The sequence below is a fragment of the Phragmites australis genome, chromosome 10 (genome assembly GCF_958298935.1).
Source record: "Phragmites australis chromosome 10, lpPhrAust1.1, whole genome shotgun sequence".
NCBI classification, from domain to species: domain Eukaryota; kingdom Viridiplantae; phylum Streptophyta; class Magnoliopsida; order Poales; family Poaceae; genus Phragmites; species Phragmites australis.
In genome coordinates, this window is record NC_084930.1 from 28,313,418 (window position 1) to 28,336,270 (window position 22,853).

General features: G+C 44.6%; 1 protein-coding gene across 1 annotated transcript; it reads right to left on the reverse strand.

The window, feature by feature from the left end:
* Positions 1-18,664: 18,664 nt before the first annotated feature.
* Positions 18,665-21,755, reverse strand: LOC133930571 (probable auxin efflux carrier component 1c). Its single transcript, XM_062377240.1, has 6 exons — positions 20,430-21,755; positions 20,059-20,341; positions 19,851-19,936; positions 19,566-19,723; positions 19,228-19,304; positions 18,665-19,110 (listed from the first exon to the last, which is right to left on the reverse strand). The coding sequence occupies exons 1-6, from the start codon at positions 21,550-21,552 to the stop codon at positions 19,044-19,046; spliced, it is 1,794 nt and encodes a 597-aa protein (XP_062233224.1). The 5' UTR covers positions 21,553-21,755; the 3' UTR covers positions 18,665-19,043.
* Between the last annotated feature and the right edge of the window lie 1,098 nt (positions 21,756-22,853).

A 22,853-nucleotide genomic window follows, 5' to 3' on the forward strand; every position in this document is an offset into this window, starting at 1 on the left:
TCGTCAGTGGAACTAGCTAAGTTGAAGAAGCAATTAGAAGAGTTGCATGTGAAGGGATTCATTCATCCAAGCTCCTCACCCTAGGGATGCTCGGCACTCTTTGTGAAGAAGAAGGATGACACTCTACGGATGCGTGTTGATTACCGTCTATTGAATGAGGTCACTATCAAGAACAAATATCCTCTCCCTAGGATTGACATCTTGTTCGGTCAGCTAACCAGAGCCCGGGTCTTCTCGAAGATCGACTTGAGACTGGGCTATCACCAGATTAAGGTCCGGTCGAAGGGTATTCCAAAGACGGCTTTCTCGACCCGCTACAGGCTATATGAATTCACCGTCATGTCCTTCGGATTAACGAATTCACCAGCATTTTTCATGTATTTGATGAACACGGTGTTCATGGAGGAATTGGATAAGTGTGTCGTGGTTTTCATTGATGACATTCTCATATACTCCAAGACCGATGCAGAGCATGTAGAGCACCTCCGTATTGTTCTTGGCCGGCTTAGAGATTACCAGCTTTATGCCAAGTTTAGCAAGTGTGAGTTCTGGCTTAGGGAGGTAGCTTTTCTAGGTCATGTACTGTCAGAAAACAGTGTTGCAGTTGACCCAAGCAAGGTGCAAGATTTGCTTAAATGGGTACAACCCAAGAATGTCATGGACATCCAGAGTTTTCTCGAACTTGCGGGCTATTACCGCCGGTTCATCGAGAATTTCTCCAAGGTTGCCAAGCCAATGACCGAGTTACTGAAGCAAGGCAACAAGTTCGAGTGGTCAAGTGAGTGTGAGTCCGCTTTCCAGACTTTGAAGAAGTTGCTCACGACCGCTCTAGTTCTCACTCAGCCAGATATGAGAAAGGGTTTTGATGTCTATTGCGATGCTTCTCGCATGGGCCTCGGATGTGTCCTTATGCAAGAAGGCAAGGTTGTCGTTTATGCCTCACGACAGTTGAAGCGCCACGAGGAGAATTATCCGACACATGACTTAGAGCTGAATGCAGTCGTGCACGCTCTAAAGATCTGATGTCATTATCTGATGGGAACTTGTGTCGTATCTATACAGATCACAAAAGTTTGAAGTACATTTTACCTCAAGCCGATCTGAATATGAGGCAGCGAAGATGACTCGAGTTGATCAAAGATTATGAACTGGAGGTTCATTATCATCCAGGCAAAGCGAATTTGGTCGCCGATGCACTAATCCGGAAGGCGCATTGTCATTGCCTTAGAGTCGAGCCCGGGAATGCCACACTTTGTGATGATTTTCGCCGGCTTGGGCTCAAAATGGTTCTGGATGGCTTCCTTGATAATTTGGAAATAAAATCCACTCTCCTGGACGATATCAAAGCACCTCAAAAGGATGATAAAGGCTAAGTTAGAATAGTGGCTAAGCGAGAGCCTTCACCGGAGGATGGTTCGGATACTCCAAAATCCGGATATTCTGGATTCACCCGGATACTCCGGGCCAGTCAAATAAAAAGGCAGCAACCGAGCGCCTCTTTCGGAGGTTCACGTGGAGGGTCCGAGCCCGGATACTCCGAACCAATCTGTATACTCCGGATGGCTGTTATTTTCAGGTTTTTATTTAGATCATTTAGTATTGTATTGGTTCACATATCTTATACTTCTAGCATGTTGTTAAGCGTTGTGGCATGTCTTGTTGCAATCATTCATGCTCATCATTGCACGCATTCTTGTTTAGCTAACAAGGAGCCGGAGTGGGAGGCGACCGTGGTCGAAGACAACTCCGATCTTCCGGATTTCAGCGAGTGTTGCGTGGGTAGCTATAGGCAGCTACCTGAGCAGCAAGGCAAGCATCTATCATATTGCACCTTTGTCAAATTGAATGAAATCTAAATATTGATAAACTATGCTTATGTATAGGTTTGCATGTATTGGGAGTCGATGTCGGGTTTTTATGGGTAGAACCGATGTTGATTGCATAATCCCTACCTTGAATTGTTCATCTATATCTTTTTTGCCTTGGTAACGTGGTAAATGTCTAAGAGTCGATCGAAATGCTTAGCAATGCATAGGTCCTCGGTAGATGACGAGCAATGGTTCGACCGTTGTTCGCGAGCTTAAGGCTTACTATTTGTTCACGTATATGGTTATGTGGATGTTGGTTGGATGAGTGGTGAGTATGAGACGAGATGTGAGCGCTGTTAGGGGTGACGTCTGCCTCGAAGGAAAGTCCTGGGGGCAGTTCAGGAGAGGAACCCAGGCACCGTAGAACGCTTGCATCGTTTAAGGCCGATCGTCAGGGTAGTTGGCTTTAGCACTTACCTTACTCACCACATGCTGATCTAATGGTAAGGCGAGCTGAATACCTTCGCAGTTGTGGCTTTGTGGGCCTGAACATCGATGGTGTGAGCAGATGGGCTTGTAAGTGGTACTAGTTTGCTCCGGGAGTAGTTGTAGTACCACCGCGCCGAGCGATGCACGATCCACACGGTTGGGGATGGTTGGCAAAGGTTGTCACGAGTACCCCTTATATGCTCTTTAGCGGGTGGCACAAGCCGTATGGTCCTCGTGTCGTGTGGGTCCAGGAGTATCCCCTGTAGGGTGTATAAACAGTTCGAACTGCCACGCTCTCGGTCATAAGCATGCTATTGTTTCGGATATGTGATTGATGGTTCGGATATGTGGTTGTTGGTTCGGTTATTATGGTGATGGTTGAGTTGGTTCAGTTTTCTTATACGTTCAAATACTTATGTTACATTTATGTTACAATTTCGCTTGTGTTCAGTTGGTCATTGCAGGGTAGAACGGCATGTTTGGTTAAGTATAGGTGCTCACACATATATTTTTGGGTTGCCTACCGCATATGTTTGTCTGTCCTTGCTAACAGCTCAATGCATAATCCTTGGAGTCAGAATATTATATATCCATATTGTGTAAGTCTTGCGAGTATCTTCGTACTCAGGGTGCTACCCTTAAGTTGTTGCAGGTATTGCTACTTCCGAGGAAAAGGCTGTCTTTGGCTACTTCATGCCCGCCGATCAGGGTGGCGGGCAAGAGTAGTGCATCCTACTCTAAAGGTGGCATGTTGAGACGGTGCCTACGGGCATGTGGCGCCGTTCTCTTTTGTTGTTCATAAGTTTAACTTTCCGCTGCGTAGTTCTTTTGTGGTTAGGAGTTGAGGGGTTTTGTCTTCTTCTAGCTCGTTTTTGTTGTAAATTTTTGTAATCAGTTGCATGCTTAATACTTGTAATATAAATGTTTGTTACTCGCTCTTTATTACGCTACGTTGTGATGTATACGTTGGAAGGCATGTGTTCCGATCCTTGGGCACAAAACACGTGTCGGGACTACCGGAGCGGTATTCGGGTTAATTGTTGAAGTTGTGATTAAGTAAATAATCGACTTAATGATTAATTCAAATACTGTTTGGACGGTTCCTCACAATTAGATAGAGAGCTTCATAAATCATGATTCGGTAACAAATGGTACCATTTGTAGAAATGCAATTGAAAAGGTTATGTGAATACCAATTGAAGATAAAAATAATGGATCAAAATTTATGAAACTCATATAACATGATCTAAACTCCCTCTATATGTATGCATATATATGATAAGGATGTAACATATATATAACTAGACAATATATCAAGGTATGAAGTTTAAGTCATATTATGCATGAGGTAGCTTAGAAATACAAATTAATTGATAATAATACTAATTGAAGCTTTTAAGCATTGTATACCTCTAGAGACTTGAGGATTACTCTATAAGACTACAAAAGATACAACTTGCAAGACATGTTAGTCTCAAAATCATAACCTATAGGCAATGCTCCCTTTAAGTATGTGCATACAAGTGTTGAATACTTATGAGAGACATGCATATGTCATTGATAACAATAAAGGTACCATATTGGTTGATTCAAGACATATAAAAGATAATAATTGTAAAACTAGTGCCATTATAAAAAGCCTACAATTAATAAACCATACAAGTTGCTCATGAATTAGAAAAAAACACAAGCAACCTAACATATGATAAACCTACACTAGGTAATGCAATAAATTGAAATGTGCAAATGCAATCCTAGACAAGGTAAATGTGTATCAATTGAAAATATTTTGCATCTAGTACCATTACCTCATTTATCTTTGGATGGGGATTTGGGTATATGATGTTCAAGGTCTCCATCAATGCGTCCAATCTTGTACACTTGACTTCTTTTCTTGAAACCTCTCTATCTTGTGAGCCAAGTCTCCAAATACCCAATACCGACTCGGGGCCTTCAAGTATTCTTTGAAATCCAAACCGATTGGAGACCCTTCATGTTGGTGATGACTTTCTTGGACACTCAAATAGGTTTGTTCCACTTCTGGTCCTTTCTCCCAACCATGTGTGCAACCACTTTTCCATTGCCCTTCTTCTTGAGCTTATAGTGATTGCTCTTGATCTTGATCTTATAGTTGGGCTTGGTGTAAAGGTTGGAGATTTTATTGGAGAGATTCGTCATCTTCTTCTTCGTCTCTTTGGTCTCCTTCTTGACTTGTTTGCAATTGAAGGACTTGTGGCCTTCTTGATAACACTTGAAGCATGTCACGGTAGACCCCTCTGTAAGTTTATTCACTATAGTAGTACGGTTATCTTGAGAATATTGAACATGTTCTTTGCTTTTAATCCTACCAATTCCTTCTTGAGCCTCTTCATTTCTTACTTGTGCTCATTGTTTTCTTGTGCAATGAGATTATTAGATGGTTCTACGATAACGTTCTCAATATATGTCTCATTGCAAAGGAGTGAGCTAGATAAATTAATTCAATTATCACAAGAAGTGGAAGGATCTATCTTAAGATCAAAATTATATAGAGATGTAGATTGCTTCAAAGGAACCTTAGATTGAGATTCATTGCACTCAAATTTTGCCTTAAGCTCTTCATGCTTCTTATTTAGCAATTCAAATTTGCTCAATGATTGTTCATAATTGAAAAAAAAAGTAGCATGAATGTTATTGAGAGTATTGAATTTCTTAAGTTCTTTATATTGTTTCTTTAAGACCCTTTATTGCTCATTGATCAAATCAAGGAGATCTCCTTGAGAGGGTGAATCCTCATCAAGTTTATCATCACTTAATTATTTTTCATACCTTTGGCCATAAGACACTTGTGAGATGACTTGTGTGACGACTTTCATGATGCGTCCTTGAGGAAGAGCTTCTCTTAGAGGAGCAAATGGTGAAGCTCAAGTGATAAGAGCTTGAATCATCTTCACTCACCTATCTTCCTATGCTTGCGAAAGTTTTACCTTTTTCCCTTGTCCCCCTCTTGTTCTTGGTCTTCTTATCCTTCTTGATACGATCAATTGTATTAACTAAGTATTTTATGGAGATTAGATGATCAATCTTGGTATTAATCCTCTTGATGTTTTCCTCCACTTGTGAGATGAGCTTGGTGACCTTATGGTCAATCTCTTTATCACTTGAGATATTTTGTTCATCTTCTTCATTGCTCTCTTCATCTTGATCACCATCATCTTCGCATGAGCTTGACTCTTGCTCTTACCTCCTCATTTTTGCCTTCATATGTGGGCATGTAGCTTGCTTGCTTGTGAGATCAAAGTTCTTGATGTCGGATGAGGAAGAAGCTTCAACCCCAATATTCATGGTCATCTCATGGGCGGTGATCTTGCCGAGAACTTGACTTGGAGTCATCTTCTTAATATCGGTATTATCGTAGATGATGAATACTATCAACTTGTACTTTGGAAGAAGAGCTTGAAGTATTCTTCTTACTATTTGGTCATATTCAATTGGCATTAAACCTAGCCCATTAATCTCATTGACAAGATTATTCAAATGTGAGTGCATATCATTAACACTTTCATGGGGAAGTTATTTGATGTCATTGAGTTTAGTAACTAGCACATGATATTTTTCATTACGTATATCCTTTGTGTCTTCATTTATTTGAATGAGACTAGTCCAAATATCATGTGTATTGGTGAGAGAATAAACATGATTAAATGTATCAATATTTAAAGATCATAAAAGGATACACTTCGCTAATGAATCGAATCGTCTCTCTTTGTTGGTGATGCGTTGTCTCGTCCCCTCCTCGGTGACTCTAAACATCTAAACCTCGGACTTACAAATAATAAGACATCTAGTGTGTCTACTTTACCGTTTAAAAACTTTGCAACCAACTCTAGAAAGGTAAATTGTAAGTATGTAAATGTAGAAACGTAAATAAGGTAGAGAGAGCAAACTCGACACAAGAAATTTTTATCTTATGGTATCGATGGCATGAATATCACCCCTAGTCCACGTCATAGCTCTTGAGTCACCAAACCACAAAGGCGAGGTCTCACCACTAGTCTATATTCTTGACACTTGTCTCTGTCTTCACTTCGGAGCTTAAACTATCAAGGTAAGGGTCTCTGTATCCCTATACAAGCTTATTGTCGTCGCTCCACACCAAGTCAGAGTGCCAACAAGCTTGATCCAGCAAAGCCCAAGGTGTTGACAAGTCACCAGAACTCCAAGATGCCTTGACTATGAGGAACATTTGAAATAGATTATGGCGTTGTAACTGTTCCGCTTGCTCCATTTGAGTACTTAACACTTGCTGCACAATGAGTGTTCTATAATTCTCTGTAGCAACTGCACTCAATTCTTCCTCATGATCGTTATCCGTCTCAAATTCGTCCTGTTTACCTGCAAGGTTAGCTGTAAGAGCATATTCATCCTCAACATCACTAGCACTTACATATCAACCGTCCTCTATTGCAATGCATGCTCACTGACTTGGGCAATCCTTCATGACGTGGCCCATTCCCTTGCATCAGTGGCATACAATCCCAGTCGACCGGCCTGTAGAGACAACCGAAGAAGAGCTCTTGGCTGGACCCTGCACACTTACGAATTTGCTTACCTCATGAGTGTGTGACAATGTTGAGGGTACTGCTGAATGCACCCTACTCAAGAAGGGGTAGCAGACCGTGAAGCTGAATGTGGGGCTATTTTGTCGTGACCCGGCGTTGATTCTAAAGAAGTCGAGCTTCCAAAATTGTTCCTTGACCTCTGTTGTCGTCCTTGTAATTCTTTTTCTGCCAAACATGCAAGTTGGAACAATCTAGGAACACTATCGTATTCTTTGTAATCAACTATATCCTGAATTTCACGTCTTAACCTTCCATAAAAGTGTGCCATTATAGCCTCTTCATCCTCAATAATATCACAACACAACATACTAATTTGTAGTTCCAGATAATGTTCTTCTACAGATCTATCATCTTGGTTTAAGCGCTGTAATTTCTTATGCAAATCACGTTTAAAAGAGGGTGGAACAAATCTGTTATGCATATCAACCTTTAAAGCATTCCATGTCGTAGGTGCTAATCCATCGATGCAAACTCTATTCCATCAGATGATTGCAAAATCTTTAAATTCACTAGTGACTTGCCTAACTCTATGCACTTCAGGAACTAAATAAGCATTAAATTTCTGTTTGACCGTCATCTCCCAATCTAAATACTTTTTAGCATCATAAGCACCCGCAAAAGATGGTATAGTAAACTTCACCTTAGCAAATAGATTATCATTAACACGTGGGTTATGTTGCTGAAAATCATTACCTCTCATACCTTGACGGTTGAAGTTCAATCGATTTTGTTGTCGTGCATCAAAGGCGTCATGTTCTTGCCTCAAATTTTCTTCATCCGCAACGGACTCCTCTTGTTCATGAACTGCAACATGAGGATCCAGTCGACCATTGTTCGGTGGCAGATTAACTAATCGATCAAAGCGTGTATTGAGTCGTTGCAATGCTTTCATTGTTCTTCATCCAACAACATTGTGAGTTCTTCTCTCAAAACACACTCTTTCGCATCCGATGTTTCACCTGCCATGGTTAGTATTAGACAGAAGATAACAAAAGATATTATCCCTATCGACTACTAGGTGGTGGAGGTAAAGTCACACACTCTCAAGCATCTTACCACGCTCTTTCAAGTGTTCTTACCATACACAGCAGTTGGTACAACCGGTGGCTGGTTCATGATACCTTATCGGGTGTGAGTGAGGTAGTTGCAAGGGAAGAAACCGTTCTGATTGAGAGAAGGTATATCTTGGACAGATAATATTTAGTAACAAGGAATAACAATAATTAAAATCAGATTAGCAAAACTGAATAAAAGTCCACAGTACTCGTTACAGTTACTGACTCGAACACGTTCCTAGAACTAGCTCAAGCAAGCCGAAAACTATAACAGACAAAAGCACAATGGAACAAAATTTGCAATGCAAACTGTTTCCTTCTTCTTCTTCTTTTTTAATTCTCTCTTCTTCTTTTTTGCACTCTTTTCTTCTTCTCTTTTTTTTTCTTTGCTTTTGCTTTCTTTTCTTTTCTTTCTTTTTTTTTGCGAATGTGACACAAACTCAAAACTCTTCTACTGACTTTTCTAAGTCGAAAGAGGTATATGGGTCACAAACTTTTTCCGAAGAGCAGTGGTATAAAGGTAATAAAAAGATATTCTCTCTCTCTGAACTCTGGCTACCTCTGTTTCGGCTATGGTGGTCAAACCCGAAGGGTGGTCGGAGTGACTGGTAGGGATCCCGAATGGGTGGTCGGAGTGAGTGGTCGGGACCCGAGGGTTGGTCGGGACCTCGAGTGAGTGGTCAGAGTGAGTGATCGGGACTCGAGGGGTAGTCGGAGTGAGTGGTCAGGGCCCCGAGTGAGTGGTCGGAGTGAGTGGTCAGGACCCGAGGGGATACAAACTCGGCTATAGCAGACTAGGCAAGCCGAGTAACTCGACGACTAAAAAGTAGAATACAATGACTCGACCAGCAACAAGACACCGATGATGGACTCAAACTCAACAATGCGAAAACTGAAAAGAAAATTGCGAAAGACACAAAGTAGTTTGGACAGCGGAAAACTAAGATCTAAATCCTTTTTTGTGGGGTAATTTTCTGGACTCTGGGTAAAGGAACTCGACGAAACAAAAAGAGATAACTGAGATTATCTAACGGGCAACCGAGGCTCTGATACCACTTGATGCGCGTTTGCCCGATCTTTCGAAGATAATATGATAAATCGATTAGTGGAGTTTCGACGTTGATGATCCAAAGGCTCCGATCAGAACAGATCAAAAACCCTCGCAACCATTACATCACTACTCTGTGGTTATCAACCGTGCCAAGATGTGGTTGACCTTGCCAAGAAGGCTTTTCCTGTAAGCGAATCGAGAACACAAGCAAGAACAGGTATATACAATCTGAATATTGCTAATTACCAATGAAGCACTCGAGTTTGGGGTTCCACAAACCAATAAACGGCGAAACTGCATTAAACAGAATAATCTAAGCTAAATCCAAGCCTAAACTACGACGGCTACTGTGTATTTATAGGGGGGCGTGAGGAGGTCGACCTAGGGTTATGCAACTATGGAGTGAGGCGTGCACAACCTGGACTCAGACTCCGACACGATTACAAAACCCGACAGGGTTCAAAACACTAACGCAACATCTTATTCCTTTGACTCTGACTAAACTATAAGAAATATTTGGTCAAACTCATATCCATTGAAAAGGGCTTGTCGTAAGCTTTCCAGAATGTCCAAGGTTGCCTAAAACAGACTTTGTATGAGAGAGTTATGCCCGTTTTACTAACGTGCTGTCCTGGAACTCGACCACGACCACGACTAGAGCTCAGCCTTGAGTCCGAGTAGATTTGGCCTTCGAGGAGTGACATCCGAGTGAGGTTGTGGTGCTTCTCCCACGTTTCTATGCAATAAAACATCACAAGAATTTAGTGGTAATCCATCCAAGGAAACACGAACAGCGAGGAACAAGTTCACCTGGTGGTCTAAAGTCGTGCACGTGCTCTTGTAATTGGACCTTGTATGATTTGAGGATTATTGGTGGTATTAATCGTATCCTAAGGAGCAATGGGCTCATCAGTTAGTCTCATTAACTATGTTGTCATTAATCACTAAAATCACATACATGCCCAAAAGGGGTCATGTTCGCTACAAGCGGCGACACGTCCTACTGCCCAGCCAAATAAGAAATCAGTTATTCTCAAATCTAGTACCCCAGTCGATGGAAACAAGCATCAAAATTGAAGCAGGAAGAGTTGGGGTGATACGCAGCTCAGATTCAGCTGCGTAACTAAAAAAATAGTCTAGCAGCACGTGTGGGCAAGCGTGGGGAGGACTGCAGTGTGAGTGCGGAACCAAGGGCGGCATGAGTGCAGCGGCCGGTGAACTCCCCCTCCGGTATGTCTCTCCCCCTCAGATCCGGCAAGCCTAGGCAGATTCGGCGAGCCTCCCTCAAATTGACGCATATGACCACAAATCAGGAAGAGGGAAAGAGGATGAGATGGAAACGGACTTAGCAGGCGGTGGCGCAAAGGGAGGATTTTGTAGCGGCGGTCGGTCGATAGCGAGGATGCGTCGTTTGCCAGATGTGGCGACCAAAGCCACGAGGATGAAGAGCAAAAAAAAGCGACGTTGGTAGCGAGTCAGTTCGAGGCCGTTTTTATCACTATTAAAAAAATAGAATAAAAAGCCGAGTAGCAAATCGGTTGAAGTTACTCTTAGCCGGCCACCACCATAGCCGTAGAGAATAAAGCTAGTTAAGCTACGTTGAGGTTGCCTTGGTTCCGATTCGATTCGCTACACTGCACTCATTATGGGCAAGCGCTGGAAAGATTCAGGCAGGTGCTCGATTGCTGATGGCCCCGTCAGGTCAGGGCAAGCATGTGAAAGATGCGGTGGTAAAGTGGCCGCCCTTTACCACCATGCGATGCAAAGGTTGCGTCGTGCATGCATCGCCGTTGCCATTGGTTCGTGAGCTTGCTGTATCGTTCCAACTTCTTGGAAGGTTGAAGGCAATATATACTTGCGTACATCTCATATAACGGCTCCCCAGTATCACAGGGGTCGATACGGACCCTCTATATTTATATTCCTATGTGCACTGCCGGACAAGAATCTCCCGTTTCTTCACTGCATCTTAACAGTAGTAGCACCGTGAAATCGACACCATTTTAGAGACTGTTCAAGAGTCTCCAGTTTCTTGATCACCTAGCAACGAGACTCGCAGCATTGCCCAGTATCTGACCTTTCCAGTTGTACCTCCACTAATGGGACTCCAGCTTGGCCTCTCGGTATTGGTACGTACGTGCCCATCCTTCCAACTTGGCATGATGGATGCGCTATACACCACTCAGATGCTCTTTCAAGTTTGATTCGAGTTATCTACAGAAAAATTGACCGGTACGACAACAAGCCGTTGATGCGTCGATTGTGTCACCAAGGCATCAGGTTCAGATCTTCCTTGTCCAAGTCCCATCCCATGGTGTCGAGACTCGAGCGTGACAGTGGAGCGAGCATGCCGGAGCTCTGAGACGTGATGGCAGCCATCGCAGCATCGCTTATCGACAACGGACGATCGAAAGGAAAAGAGGAGAGAATGGCAAAAAAATCTTCAGTTTAACGAGGAGCCGTACACCGGAGGTAGCTTTAGCGAGCCAGCCCCGTCGCGACACGCCCAGCATGGCGGCAGCATCTGTGACGTGCCGTGGCAGCGTGCGGCCGGCGCGAGCGCGACACCCCACACGCGCGCCACTGGCAGGCAGACAAGGCCCAGCGCGCCAACTCAGATGCCGGCCCGGCCTGTAGGCGCCTTTGGGCGCCGCGCGAGGACCACCCGGCGCGCCGGGGGCCACGACCGCACGGCGCACGCACCCCTCGCACTCCCACCACCCCGCGCGCGGCAAGGCAAAGGCTGGTGCCAACCAAAAAGCCGCTGCCCCCACGTACCTCGGTGCACGTACGCGCGCGCCGTGCCGAACTGAACTGCGGCTAGTGCTCGGCCGCCCGGCGCGGCCCCGTGCCCGCCCCCACCCTGCCCGGCTGCCTCGCCCGGGTGGACGCTCGGCTGGTTCGGGAGCCGCGCGCGAGGGGTGAGAGGGCGCGCTTGGCCCCGCGCCTTTTGCGTTGTTTATTGGCTGGCTCCCGTGGCTTTTCGCGGTGTGTGTGGCCCGTGGCCGTCATGAGTGGCCGGCCATCCCGCCGTGCTCCTCCGTGCGCCATGATGCCGGTGCCTACCGCCCCCGCCCCCCCCCCCCCCCACCGACGCCGCCATGCATGCCGCTGGGAGCTCCAAAGCGGCGAGGCGATCATTGCAGTGTTTGCCGCATCGATCGGCCGGGGGTACGAGAGTACGAGTACGCTCGCGTTATTTTACTCTGCCCTGGCTAGCTAACCCCGGCTGTCACGTCCTGATCATCGCGTTCTTTCTCTCGTTGGTGGACCGGACCAGCATGGCATGGCGTTGTTATGATGTTATCGCTTTTGTTGCTTATGGCATCCCGATCGACCGGTCGACTTGTCACTGTGATGTCGATGCTGCGCCTGGGGCTGGGATACTATCACTGCATGATACTAACGTCTATCACTCATGCATTGTAGCAAAAATCCACCCAACATAACACAACCGAAACTGTTCATATCACCGCAGAATGAAAAAACTTGCATGTTCGATCAGACGTGTAGGCTACCTTTCTTTGGAGGCTGGAGTTGGCAAGGAGTTTCGCTAAAGTGGTTAAGGTACATGTTTCAGCATCCTGTGTTTGCCCTCCACTGAGGATCTGAAAGGTGTTGCAATTTCGTAAAATCATAAACAATGAGTGCGCGAATGGCCGCCTTTTTTAAAATCTTGCTCCATATACCAGATAAAAAAGTTATAAAACATTTCGGCTAGGCTGGTGGAAAGTACCTCGTGTCGTCATTATTGTGAAATCATTTTTTTTTTTTGTGGCATGGATTTAACACGAGAAGAAGCTGAGGTGATCTGATGTCTGTGTTGAAACCCTGACGAATCTGCGGGTACTTTTGCTCCAACGTGCTAGTGCAAAAGCTTTTCCCGGCCGGTCTCATGAGAAATCATCACCCGCTTTTCCTTTCCCATTTTCTCTTTGGAGAAGTGATCATTAGACCGGTTAGGCTACGTCCTGTACATACATGTGTTTCCTCACTCCTGAGTCCTCATCGTACAGCCCGACAGTGCTCCAAGAATTGCTGCGAATCTCCTCTGCAAATTTTTTTAGGGAACCTAATGAAGATTTGCTAACCTAAATTATGAGCCCAACAGCAATACTTAATACGGAGGGCGACGGCCCCTGAAAAACGTATATAAGTCCAGGGAAAACATATTGGTTAGTACATCGATTTGTTATACCAACCGTCCTCGAATTGCATGGTTTGGACTTTGGACTAGACACTACCAAGAAGAATTATGAGTGCTGCCGTGATACCATACTACATGCCATTATATTGTAGGCCCCGTGAACTCGGCTTCGGAAATGTTATACTGCATGATGCGTACTCGTTTAAGAAAGGGATTAGGAGGAGGAGGAGGAAGAGGGGAGCACAGGAAGTCCGGCAACGAGGGTCGGCTTGTCGCTGGATATGCCTGATCGTCCACGTCATATCCCACAATACATAATACCGTGTAGTGGCCGGGTATAGAATGTGGGTCCCACACGCCCTGGAGCTAGAGGCTTGGTCGTTCCTAAACTGCTACATACACCACCAGTTCAGGCACGAGGTGGATACAAGTACATGTGTTGACTGCGCACAGTAGAATCGTGTAGTTACTTGCAGAACATTTTTTTACTAGTTTACAGAACCACTCGGGTGTTTCTCAGCATCAAGCACTCGATTTTTTAGGCCCTTCGATTAAGATCAATCACTCCTTTCTTCAACCTCTGACCGTTCCCTGACCTCCCTGTCCGCAAGCTGCTCGCCTCCTGCGAGCCTCTGTTGCACCCTCGCCTTAGTCCTGCCCTCCTCTGTTTTCTCCGGCAGCCCACGATCAGCTCCCGTCGCTACGCTAGTCCGTCTCCAACGTATCATCCCTTAATCTTTTCTGCCGCTGGCATCACTCACCGCTCTCTTGCCACCCGCAGCTCCAGCAAGGCCCTATCACCTCGTCACCGCAGAGTCATTATCCACCGCCAGTTCAACCGTCACTGTTGACCTTCTCTCTAAGTCCACCCCCACCACCACAAATCCTAACCCTCAAATCCTAATCCTAGCCACCGCAGAGCCACACCAGAGCGTTGTCAGAGGTGGAGGAAACCTTCCTCAGCACGAATCAGAGCAAGGATTGGGCAGCTAGAAATTCAGGTGTGGAGGAGGGACAGAACACTCAAGCAAATTATAGCTTCTCCGGTTTAATAAGATTTTGCTGTTATAGTTCCACGTTTCTTTCAACTCTTCGTCACATTATAAATACAAATGGATAAGTGATATTTAAAACGGAGCTTAGCAAGGTTACGAAGAGAGCCATTTGGTCATGTCATTTCATTCTTCTTTGCAAATGGTGTGATGAAGTATCAGTGTATCACTATCATGATTAAGCGTGTGCAACTGTGTCTGAGCACATTGATGCATTGCAAGTCCAATTTTTATCTAGTTTTCCAATATCATCAATCAAGAAGAAATTTAATTGAAGACATTGCAACCACCACATTAGGCGATCCTTATTTTACTCCTTTTATTGAATATATAGCAGTAGTTTCGTTTGGGAACAAAAAAAAAATAACTGTAATTGAAACATAAAATATTGCCATCTTGAGACTTTTGGCGATTCAACAATTTGGTGAAAACATCTCGAAGAGAAAGAAACTAAGAAAACGAACAACCAATTAATTGAAATATTCAATTATAAAATGACGTTGGTTAGGTACTTGTGATGGAATATGTTCAGCTACGTTAGAGTCTCAGACTCGATACGGATGCTCACATTTATAAAACTAGTCCATCAAACTTTGTATTTGTACGGGCTAGAAATAGTTTTAGAAAATACATGAATAATAGAATTTTATGAATACCTATAATTTAAGATTTAGAGATGATTAATGTGTGTATATTAACCATGTTTCCTAATTATATTCCGGAGTAAATTTCAAAAACTTATAACTATTTTAACATATGTTGTAAAAAACTATAACTTCTGATGCTCATTTAAAAAAACTACAACTATTTTGACACATGTTATAAAAAAACTATAACTTCCTCACCGTGGGCTCACCTACTATCCTCTGGCAGTAGGTGGACCTACGATTAATCTTTCTATTACATGATAGAGAGGATGACAGGTGGACCAACAGTGAGAAAGTTGTAGTTTTTGCAACATGTGTTAAAATAGTTGTAGGTTTTTTAAATGGACATCAAAAGTTGTAGATTTCTACAACATATGTCAAAATAGTTGTAGTTTTTTAAATTTACTCTATATTTCACCATTGAATCAGAGTCTTACACAAAGTTATTTTTTCTCACATTCTTGGTATTCGGTAATATGTTTGTGGACATCAATGGTATAATATTTTCTTTATTTTTTAGTGTCTCCGGATTACATGATATAATTGGGAGAGAGGTCTAAATTAATGTTTAGGTGAAAAGTATATCGAACGTTGCAAGATAGCAACACTTTGGGTTAATTTTGTTATAATGGTATATGTGAGTAATTTAAAATTAGATATTTGGGTTTGTTTGGTTAGTTTTCATAATGGCAAAGCTGAGTAATTTAGAAGTAGGTATTAGGGGTACTTTGTGTTAATTTTTTATAATGGTAGAGGTGGGTAATTTAAAAAGCATGTATTAAGGTATTTTGAGTTACTTTTCATAGTGGCAGAGGTGGAAAATTTAAATCATGCGTTGTGAGTACTTTGTGTTGATATTTTCATAATGACAAATACTAATTCAGAACGGGTTATTACATATGAATTTTAAACTCTATCACAGATGAATTTAGGTTCTATCTCTATAAAATTGTATGTAATATCGATCTTGTTACAGATAGTTTCTGCTCCGTCTGTAATAAAATTACACATAGATAGATTTTCTATAATACTGTTTGTGCGTAATAAGGATCATAGACGGTTTTTGTTGAACCTGTCTGTGTTAATTAACACAGACGGGGGTTTTTAAAAAAATAGTCTGTGTGACACTTTCTTCCTTATAAGCAAATTTACTTCTTGGTTATCTTCATGATATAGCATACATACTTTACGAGTCACAAATTAAATAACACATGGACACATTATTCAGAACATCGATCACATATTGATTATAACATCCATCACGCATTATTCATAACACAAAACACAAGTATTTGCATATCACAAGGGGTAAGAACATCATACATTGTTCAGAACACATAAACATAGCTAGCTATACATCATTGACGATGCTATCTTCAAAAAGATGAGATGATGGACATCATGGCAACGCCGTCTTACATAAGGACCAAATGTGATCGATATCATTGGTCAATCGACATTGTCTTCTAAGAATATGAAATAATTGACATCATCTCAGCCACTTGCGTTTCAGCACAATATCAACCTAAGTATCATCTTCAATGAGTAGCTCGCAATCATCCGGATTAGGCTCCATCTTGACTAGCTCATGCATGATCCAAAACCAGACTGCATTGCTGATAAACAGCCAGCCGTAGTTACGCAAGAAATGCTGGTTCGAACATATTTTGCAGTTGACGAAAATGTCTCAGTTGTGACGAACAACAATGGAGAAATTTCCATATGGAAAAACAGAATAGAGAACGCGATTCATAGAAAATACAAGATCCATGGAGAGGGCCATCACAATAGCGAAGAACACAAATTCCACCCGACCGAAGTCGATGCCAAGCATCCGCACCATGGAAGCAGCCATAGGGACAACTCCATCCTGCCACCGTCTGATTAGCATGAACTTAGCCATTACAGATTTACGACGAAAACAAGACATTGCCCTCGATTACAAAGATTGAAGCAAAACCTAACAAACCCTAACTAAACTGCAATGGAAAACCTATGATACTCACCTCAGTGCAGTGAAAGTGATTCAGACTCCAGATCTCACTTCTCCGGCGAAAAAACCTGTAGTAGAAGATATGAACACAAGGATAGTGACTGAGGAAGATGGACACTCCTCGTCGCTTTATATCGAGGGGAGACGAGCGGGTTGTGGGGGGAGGGGGGAAGCCAAAGATCCAGGGGAGACGAGTGTGTTGTGTGTGGGAAGCAAAAAACTTAGAGAAGATGAGCGGGTTATGTGGGGGGAGGCCAAAAGAGTTAGGGTAAATGAGCGAGTTGTGTGGGAAGCCAAAAGAGACAAGGAAACAAGCGGTCAAATTTGAAATAGTTCGCGGGTCTTTAAATACGGACGGGTTTTCATAAAATCCACCTGTGTCTATTGTACAGACATATACGTATCTTAAAAAAACCATCTACGACAATATCACAGATGAGTTTTTTCTAAACATCGTTTGTGTCTGTATAATAGAAGTTTATGGATTTGTAAAAATCATATGTGAGTTCAGGCACAGCCAGACAACAGTCTTGTTAGAGGCACACATATCTTAGCAACCGTCTAAAGGTATTTTATCAATAACGGGTCCTAAGAAACCATCTGTGACATACCGTCTATTTTTACTGATTCTACGGAAATGAAATGTGGGTAATTTAAAAATATGTTAGATCCAATGACAATTGTTGTCAATAATAATTAGAGTCTATCAAAATCGATGGTCGAATGTTTTGCTTTTTATAAGAATTTCTAATATTTCTCTCTTTTTTTCTAGCACGTCTCATCAGAGGTTAATTTGGAGCCTTTAAAAGGAACCTCTAATTAGTAATAGTAAGATAAGATGGATGTATATATTTTTGACGTCTTATTGATATAGAGATCGAAAGTTATACTCCTGTCATTTGAAAACTATTTGAGTTATTGTTATGTGGTTTGACCCTTTTGTTATGACGTGGTGCATGATCCCTTCTTTCACATTTCTAAACAGCACCAGTCACACACACGTTCACATTAAGATAACGAATAACAATTGGCCTCACTCAAGTGAAGCCATGTCTTATCAAACGAGCCAATATAGTTTTAGCATGATTAAGACTGCTGTGAGCCACAATTTAGACCTTTAATTCCGTTTTTAATGATATTAACCAGCAGTGTTAGAATCCAACGTAATGAAGTGTGGAACCCAATGTGTGGTCAAATTCTCATTGACATGAAACTTGAAACATAGTTCAGTGTGCCTGTGCTTTCTTCCACTATCCACATGATGTTTATTTTTAAGCTTGTTAATATTCTGAGCCGAGCCTGGGTATGAAAAATTCTTATTAGGAAACTCAGGCCTAAGCCCAGCCTAACTAGGACGTGTTCCAAGTAACTAGCCAAACAGTCTGCGCAAACATACGGCTATAGTACTCTAAATACAGGTACCCCCTAAAGATTGGCACATGGAATTGCAAGATGAAGCATTACGAAACCTAACTCATTTATCTGCATTGCCAAGAACAAGGCTGTTGAGTTAGGGCTTGTTTATTTGGTAACTAGCTTTGCCGTAAAATTTTACGTAAGTTTAGTCTTGCTATACTTATATGGCAAGAAAAATGACCGACTAATCTTAGACAAGTTTTGGTAAAAAATTGTTTCTACAACAACTAAAAAGTTAGGTAAGCTGAAATTATAACAATCAAACACTAAGTATTATTAACTAACTTTAGACGTGGCAAACTTAGTTGATAACCAAACATGTCCTTAATTGCCACAAAGTCCATGTCAAATGCTGTTACTGAAGCTAAATCGATCGTGTCATGCCAAGTAGTTGGTACCCTAAGATGAACAAGAACTCTAGCATTCCATCAAAGTGACATCCATCCATTGTACAAGACGAGCCCAACCATCCATGGCAAACTCCCCATCACAACCTCCTAAAACCTCAAATCAACCTTACAGCCTGAACAACCGGAAGCTCTGTACCTCTGTCAACTCCCGGGCCCTCCTTCAACCCAAGTACCCGACTCTTGTCCTGAACATTTTTCTTCTCTAATCGCCTTCCATGATCTCTACACCTAAGAATAGTAATCCTAGTTAACCTCCTCCGTGTCCTCCCCTGCACGCACTTGCAGTCGCTGCAGCTCCCATGCCCCCTCCTGTCACCTAACCCATCCGGCATGGCTAGCTGTGACCTGCAGCAACAGCTTGGCTTGTTGTTTCTTTACAGCCCCAGCAGGATGTAGTACACCAGCGTGATGGGCAGCGCGATGAGCATGCCGAAGATGACTCTGCAAGAACGCAAGCAAACGGCAGGTGAGACAAATCCCTGAGGCTCGGGGGGGATGAGAATCTCGGCGTCGCGAGACGGATGGAACACAAAGCTGGGCATGGGGGCAAGCGCTTACGCCGTGCTGAGGATGTCAGGGTGCACGCCGTACTCCTTGGCGAAGACGAAGGGGACAATGCCCTGCGGCAGCGCTGCCTGCACATCCACCGTGGAGTCATCGAGTAAACAAAACGAACGTCCAAAAAATGTTCGAGCATTTGTGCGTGCAAAGTCTAAAGCGAAAGCGAGCGGTGCTGCGCTTTAGCGGCACAGGGGGGCATATCGATCGGCATGCCCGGCCAGCCACTTGACCGCTGTTTTCTTTTTTTCAAAAGGCGGTTCTTGTCAGTGGCATGCATGAGCTTGTGCCGGTTTGTTTGTGCGGTTGGTTGGTTGGGTTGCGAGGTTTTTTTTTACCTGCACGATGGCGACGTGGAGGAGCGTCCCGCGGAGGCCGACGGCGAAGGAGGCGGCGGCCATGACGGCCGGGCCGGTCAGAAACCGCACGGCCATGGCGAACGTCGCCACCCTGTTCCCGCACGCGATGATCCGCGGCTGCAGCGCCATGAACAGCCCTGCATTTCGCAACGCATTTCGCAACGCACGGAGAGAACGCATGTGTCAGTACAAGATTCACTGTTCCATCGGAGGAGGCTAGGAGAGTTCGCGCGCGCTGGGAGAGGAGAGCGGAGAGGCACGAACCGAGGCTGAACATGGCCATGCCGAGGCCAGCGTCCGACAGGATTGAGATGGACTTCAGGATGATCGCCGGCATCTCGAAGTTCCACCTGCGTGCCGAGCAAGGCGGCGAGAAACGGAGCGGATTAGTGAACGATCGAATCGATTGCCCATTGATGTATGGAACCTTGCCGGCGACGTGAGGATGGCCATGGGGGAGGGGAGTGGTTACCGGAAGCAGACAAGTGACCAGATGAGTCCAATGAGGCTGGAGTAGGTGTTGGGGTTGCGGATGAGCTTGCGCCACACCATGATCAGGATGAGCCGCGTCATCACGCTCGTCGGCGGCATCGCCGCGGGCGCTGCCACGCCGGCCCTCCCCTGCTCGATCGCCGCAGCCGCCGCCTTCTCGCTGCCGGCCTCCGCGTCCCTCTCCCCCATGCCCCTGTTCCCGAAGCTGAAGTCGTCGCGCTCTGCGTACTCCTCGCCCCTCTCCTTCCTCCCGTCCGTTGCAACTGACCATCCAAGAACAGACCAAGTTAGAGCAGCGCTGCAATCACTAAGTAGGAGCTCAACTGGAACGATGGAGCGGAAAGCTGCTACCTTTGCGCGGGGAGGCGACGGCCATGCGGACCTCCTTGACAGCGGCGGCGTCATTGTACTCGGTGGCGCCGTTCGCGAACACGTCGGACACGGGCGACGCGCTGGAGCTCCAGACGAACATGTGCAGGTCCTTGCCGTCCTCGCCCTTGGCCTGCCCATTCGCGGTCTTCTTGGTCTTGGGCGGCGCCGCCATGGCCGGGTTGGGCGCCGGGTACTGGCCGTACTTGTTGGCCTTGCCTGGCGCGTCCTCCTCGTAGTTGGACGGCCTGGGTGTGGCGCCGGTGCGCACGCCGAACGCGTCCCCGGCGGCGAAGTTGGAGCTGCGTCCGACCATGGAGTAGAAGTCGGTGTGGTTGAAGCTGGAGCCCCGCGGCGTGGGATTCCGCGACGACTGCAGCGAGTAGATCTCGGCGTTGGTCAGGTTGCTAGGCCGCGGCGTGGTGCTGGAGAACCCCATGGACCGGCGCGAGTAGATGTCCGAGCGCGACGCGTTGGAGCGGCGCACGGTGACGTGTATCTTGCCGTCCTCCTTCACTTCGGCCTCCGTCTCGATGGCGTCGTTCCGCCCGTCGAGCGACACCACGTCGGGGTCCACGACGATGGACGCGATGGCGCCCGCCGTGTCCGGGAACTGCTCGGTGATGAGGATCCTGGCGCCGCGGTACTCAAACATAAAGAGCATGAGCGTGTACCAGATGATGCACTGGAGCACGACGATCTGCACCATGAGGCTGCCGGAGAAGTCACCGTACATGCCCTTGAGCAGCGGGATGCCCATGACGAGCGTGTTGGGCAGCGTGGAGAGGGAGAAGAGCGTGATGGTCCACTCGAGGCAGCCCCGGCGGGAGAGGTAGCTCCACACGGTGAGCAGCGCAAGGACGATGAGCTTCTGCAGCGTGTCAGCGGCGATGAAGCGGAGGTTCATGGTGTAAGGGTTGTTGGTGGAGATGAAGTGGAAGGAGAGCAGCGGCACAGCGAAGAGCGCCACGAAGCGGTTGATCCCCGAGCACTGGTCCGGCGTGAAGATGCGCCACCACTTGACGGAGCCGTACGCCAGGATCATGGCGACATACAGCGGCACCATGGCCGTCATCACGTGGTAGAAGTCCGTGCCGGTGATCATCTTGCCGTCGACGCGTCGCCGCCGCCGCCGCTTTGCCAAGAAACGCTTGCGAGCTGGTTTTAGACGCGCGTGTGGCCAAGAACACACTTTTATGGGGCGGTGGTGGCGGTGCGGCGAGGTGTGGTGCCCCGGTGTGGTGGGGGGAGTGTGATACTGTTGAGTAGGTGAAGCCGTGGAGGGGAGGCAGGCGAGGGAGCCAATGAGGGGAGGGAGGAGTGGGCTGTGGGCATAGGTGCGTGCGATTATTTATACACATCAGATGGGCACTGCACACTCCCGATATTAGAGGCAAGATAATAAGAAAATAAATTTTATAGTATGTATTTCACGAAAGATACTTTATCATGTGATGATATATGTTTATTCTTTTTTTCTATTTTTCAGCTCAAGCCATTAAACTGAGAGATAAATGATGTGGATAAGCTCTTTCTAGATGAAGCATTGTTTGGTCTTAACAACCCTTAGCCTTAAGATAGGTCTTTTATACGTGGGTTTAGTTTAAGATCTGTTTGTATTACATTTGAGATTTAGATTTAAAAATAGATTTTACTTGAAAAAATTGTATGAGAGTTTCGATTGATGATAGTTGGTAGGTGGTGAAGCGAGGAGAGAAGAATGAATGTAGAGATAATAATTTTTTTTACACACTGCGGATGCCTAAGCAATGTAAAAAATTGGTGCTCACATGTCCTCAAATATAAAGAAATTGAAATTGCTATTTTTTCTGGTGTGACTAAAAAAATCCCCAAATGATCACTTTATTATCTCACCACACGATCACACCTTGTGATTCATGCATCGTCTGGGATTTACCAAGGGACCAAGGGTAATGGAAAATTTCCAAATTTTAGTGATTTTTTTCAAAAAAATTCAAATTTTTGAAACTCTTTTTATGCTTTAAAAATTACTAGAAGTTCTAAAGTAGTCATCTTTGGAGTTTTAGGTGAATTCTTTTAAAATGGATTCATCATGAATTATAGGATATACTGAAAAAGTTTTATAAATTTTAGAGCACGGTAACCCACTGTTCAAATAGAGAAAGTGTGATCGAGAAAAATTCAAAAAACAGGTGGGTTACTGTTCATTCGAGGAGGTTTGGTTAATCCTCCTGTTACTGTAGTAAAAATATTAAAAATGTTCGCTCACTTTTTTTTCACCATGCGGTTTGACGAAAATATATTTTCGCCTACCATAGAGCGAAAAACCTATTTTCGCTAAGCCGTTTGACGATTAGATAACATTTTTAGAATTTTTTCATTTTCTATACTATTTTTGTAATTTATATAAAAAAACTAATATTA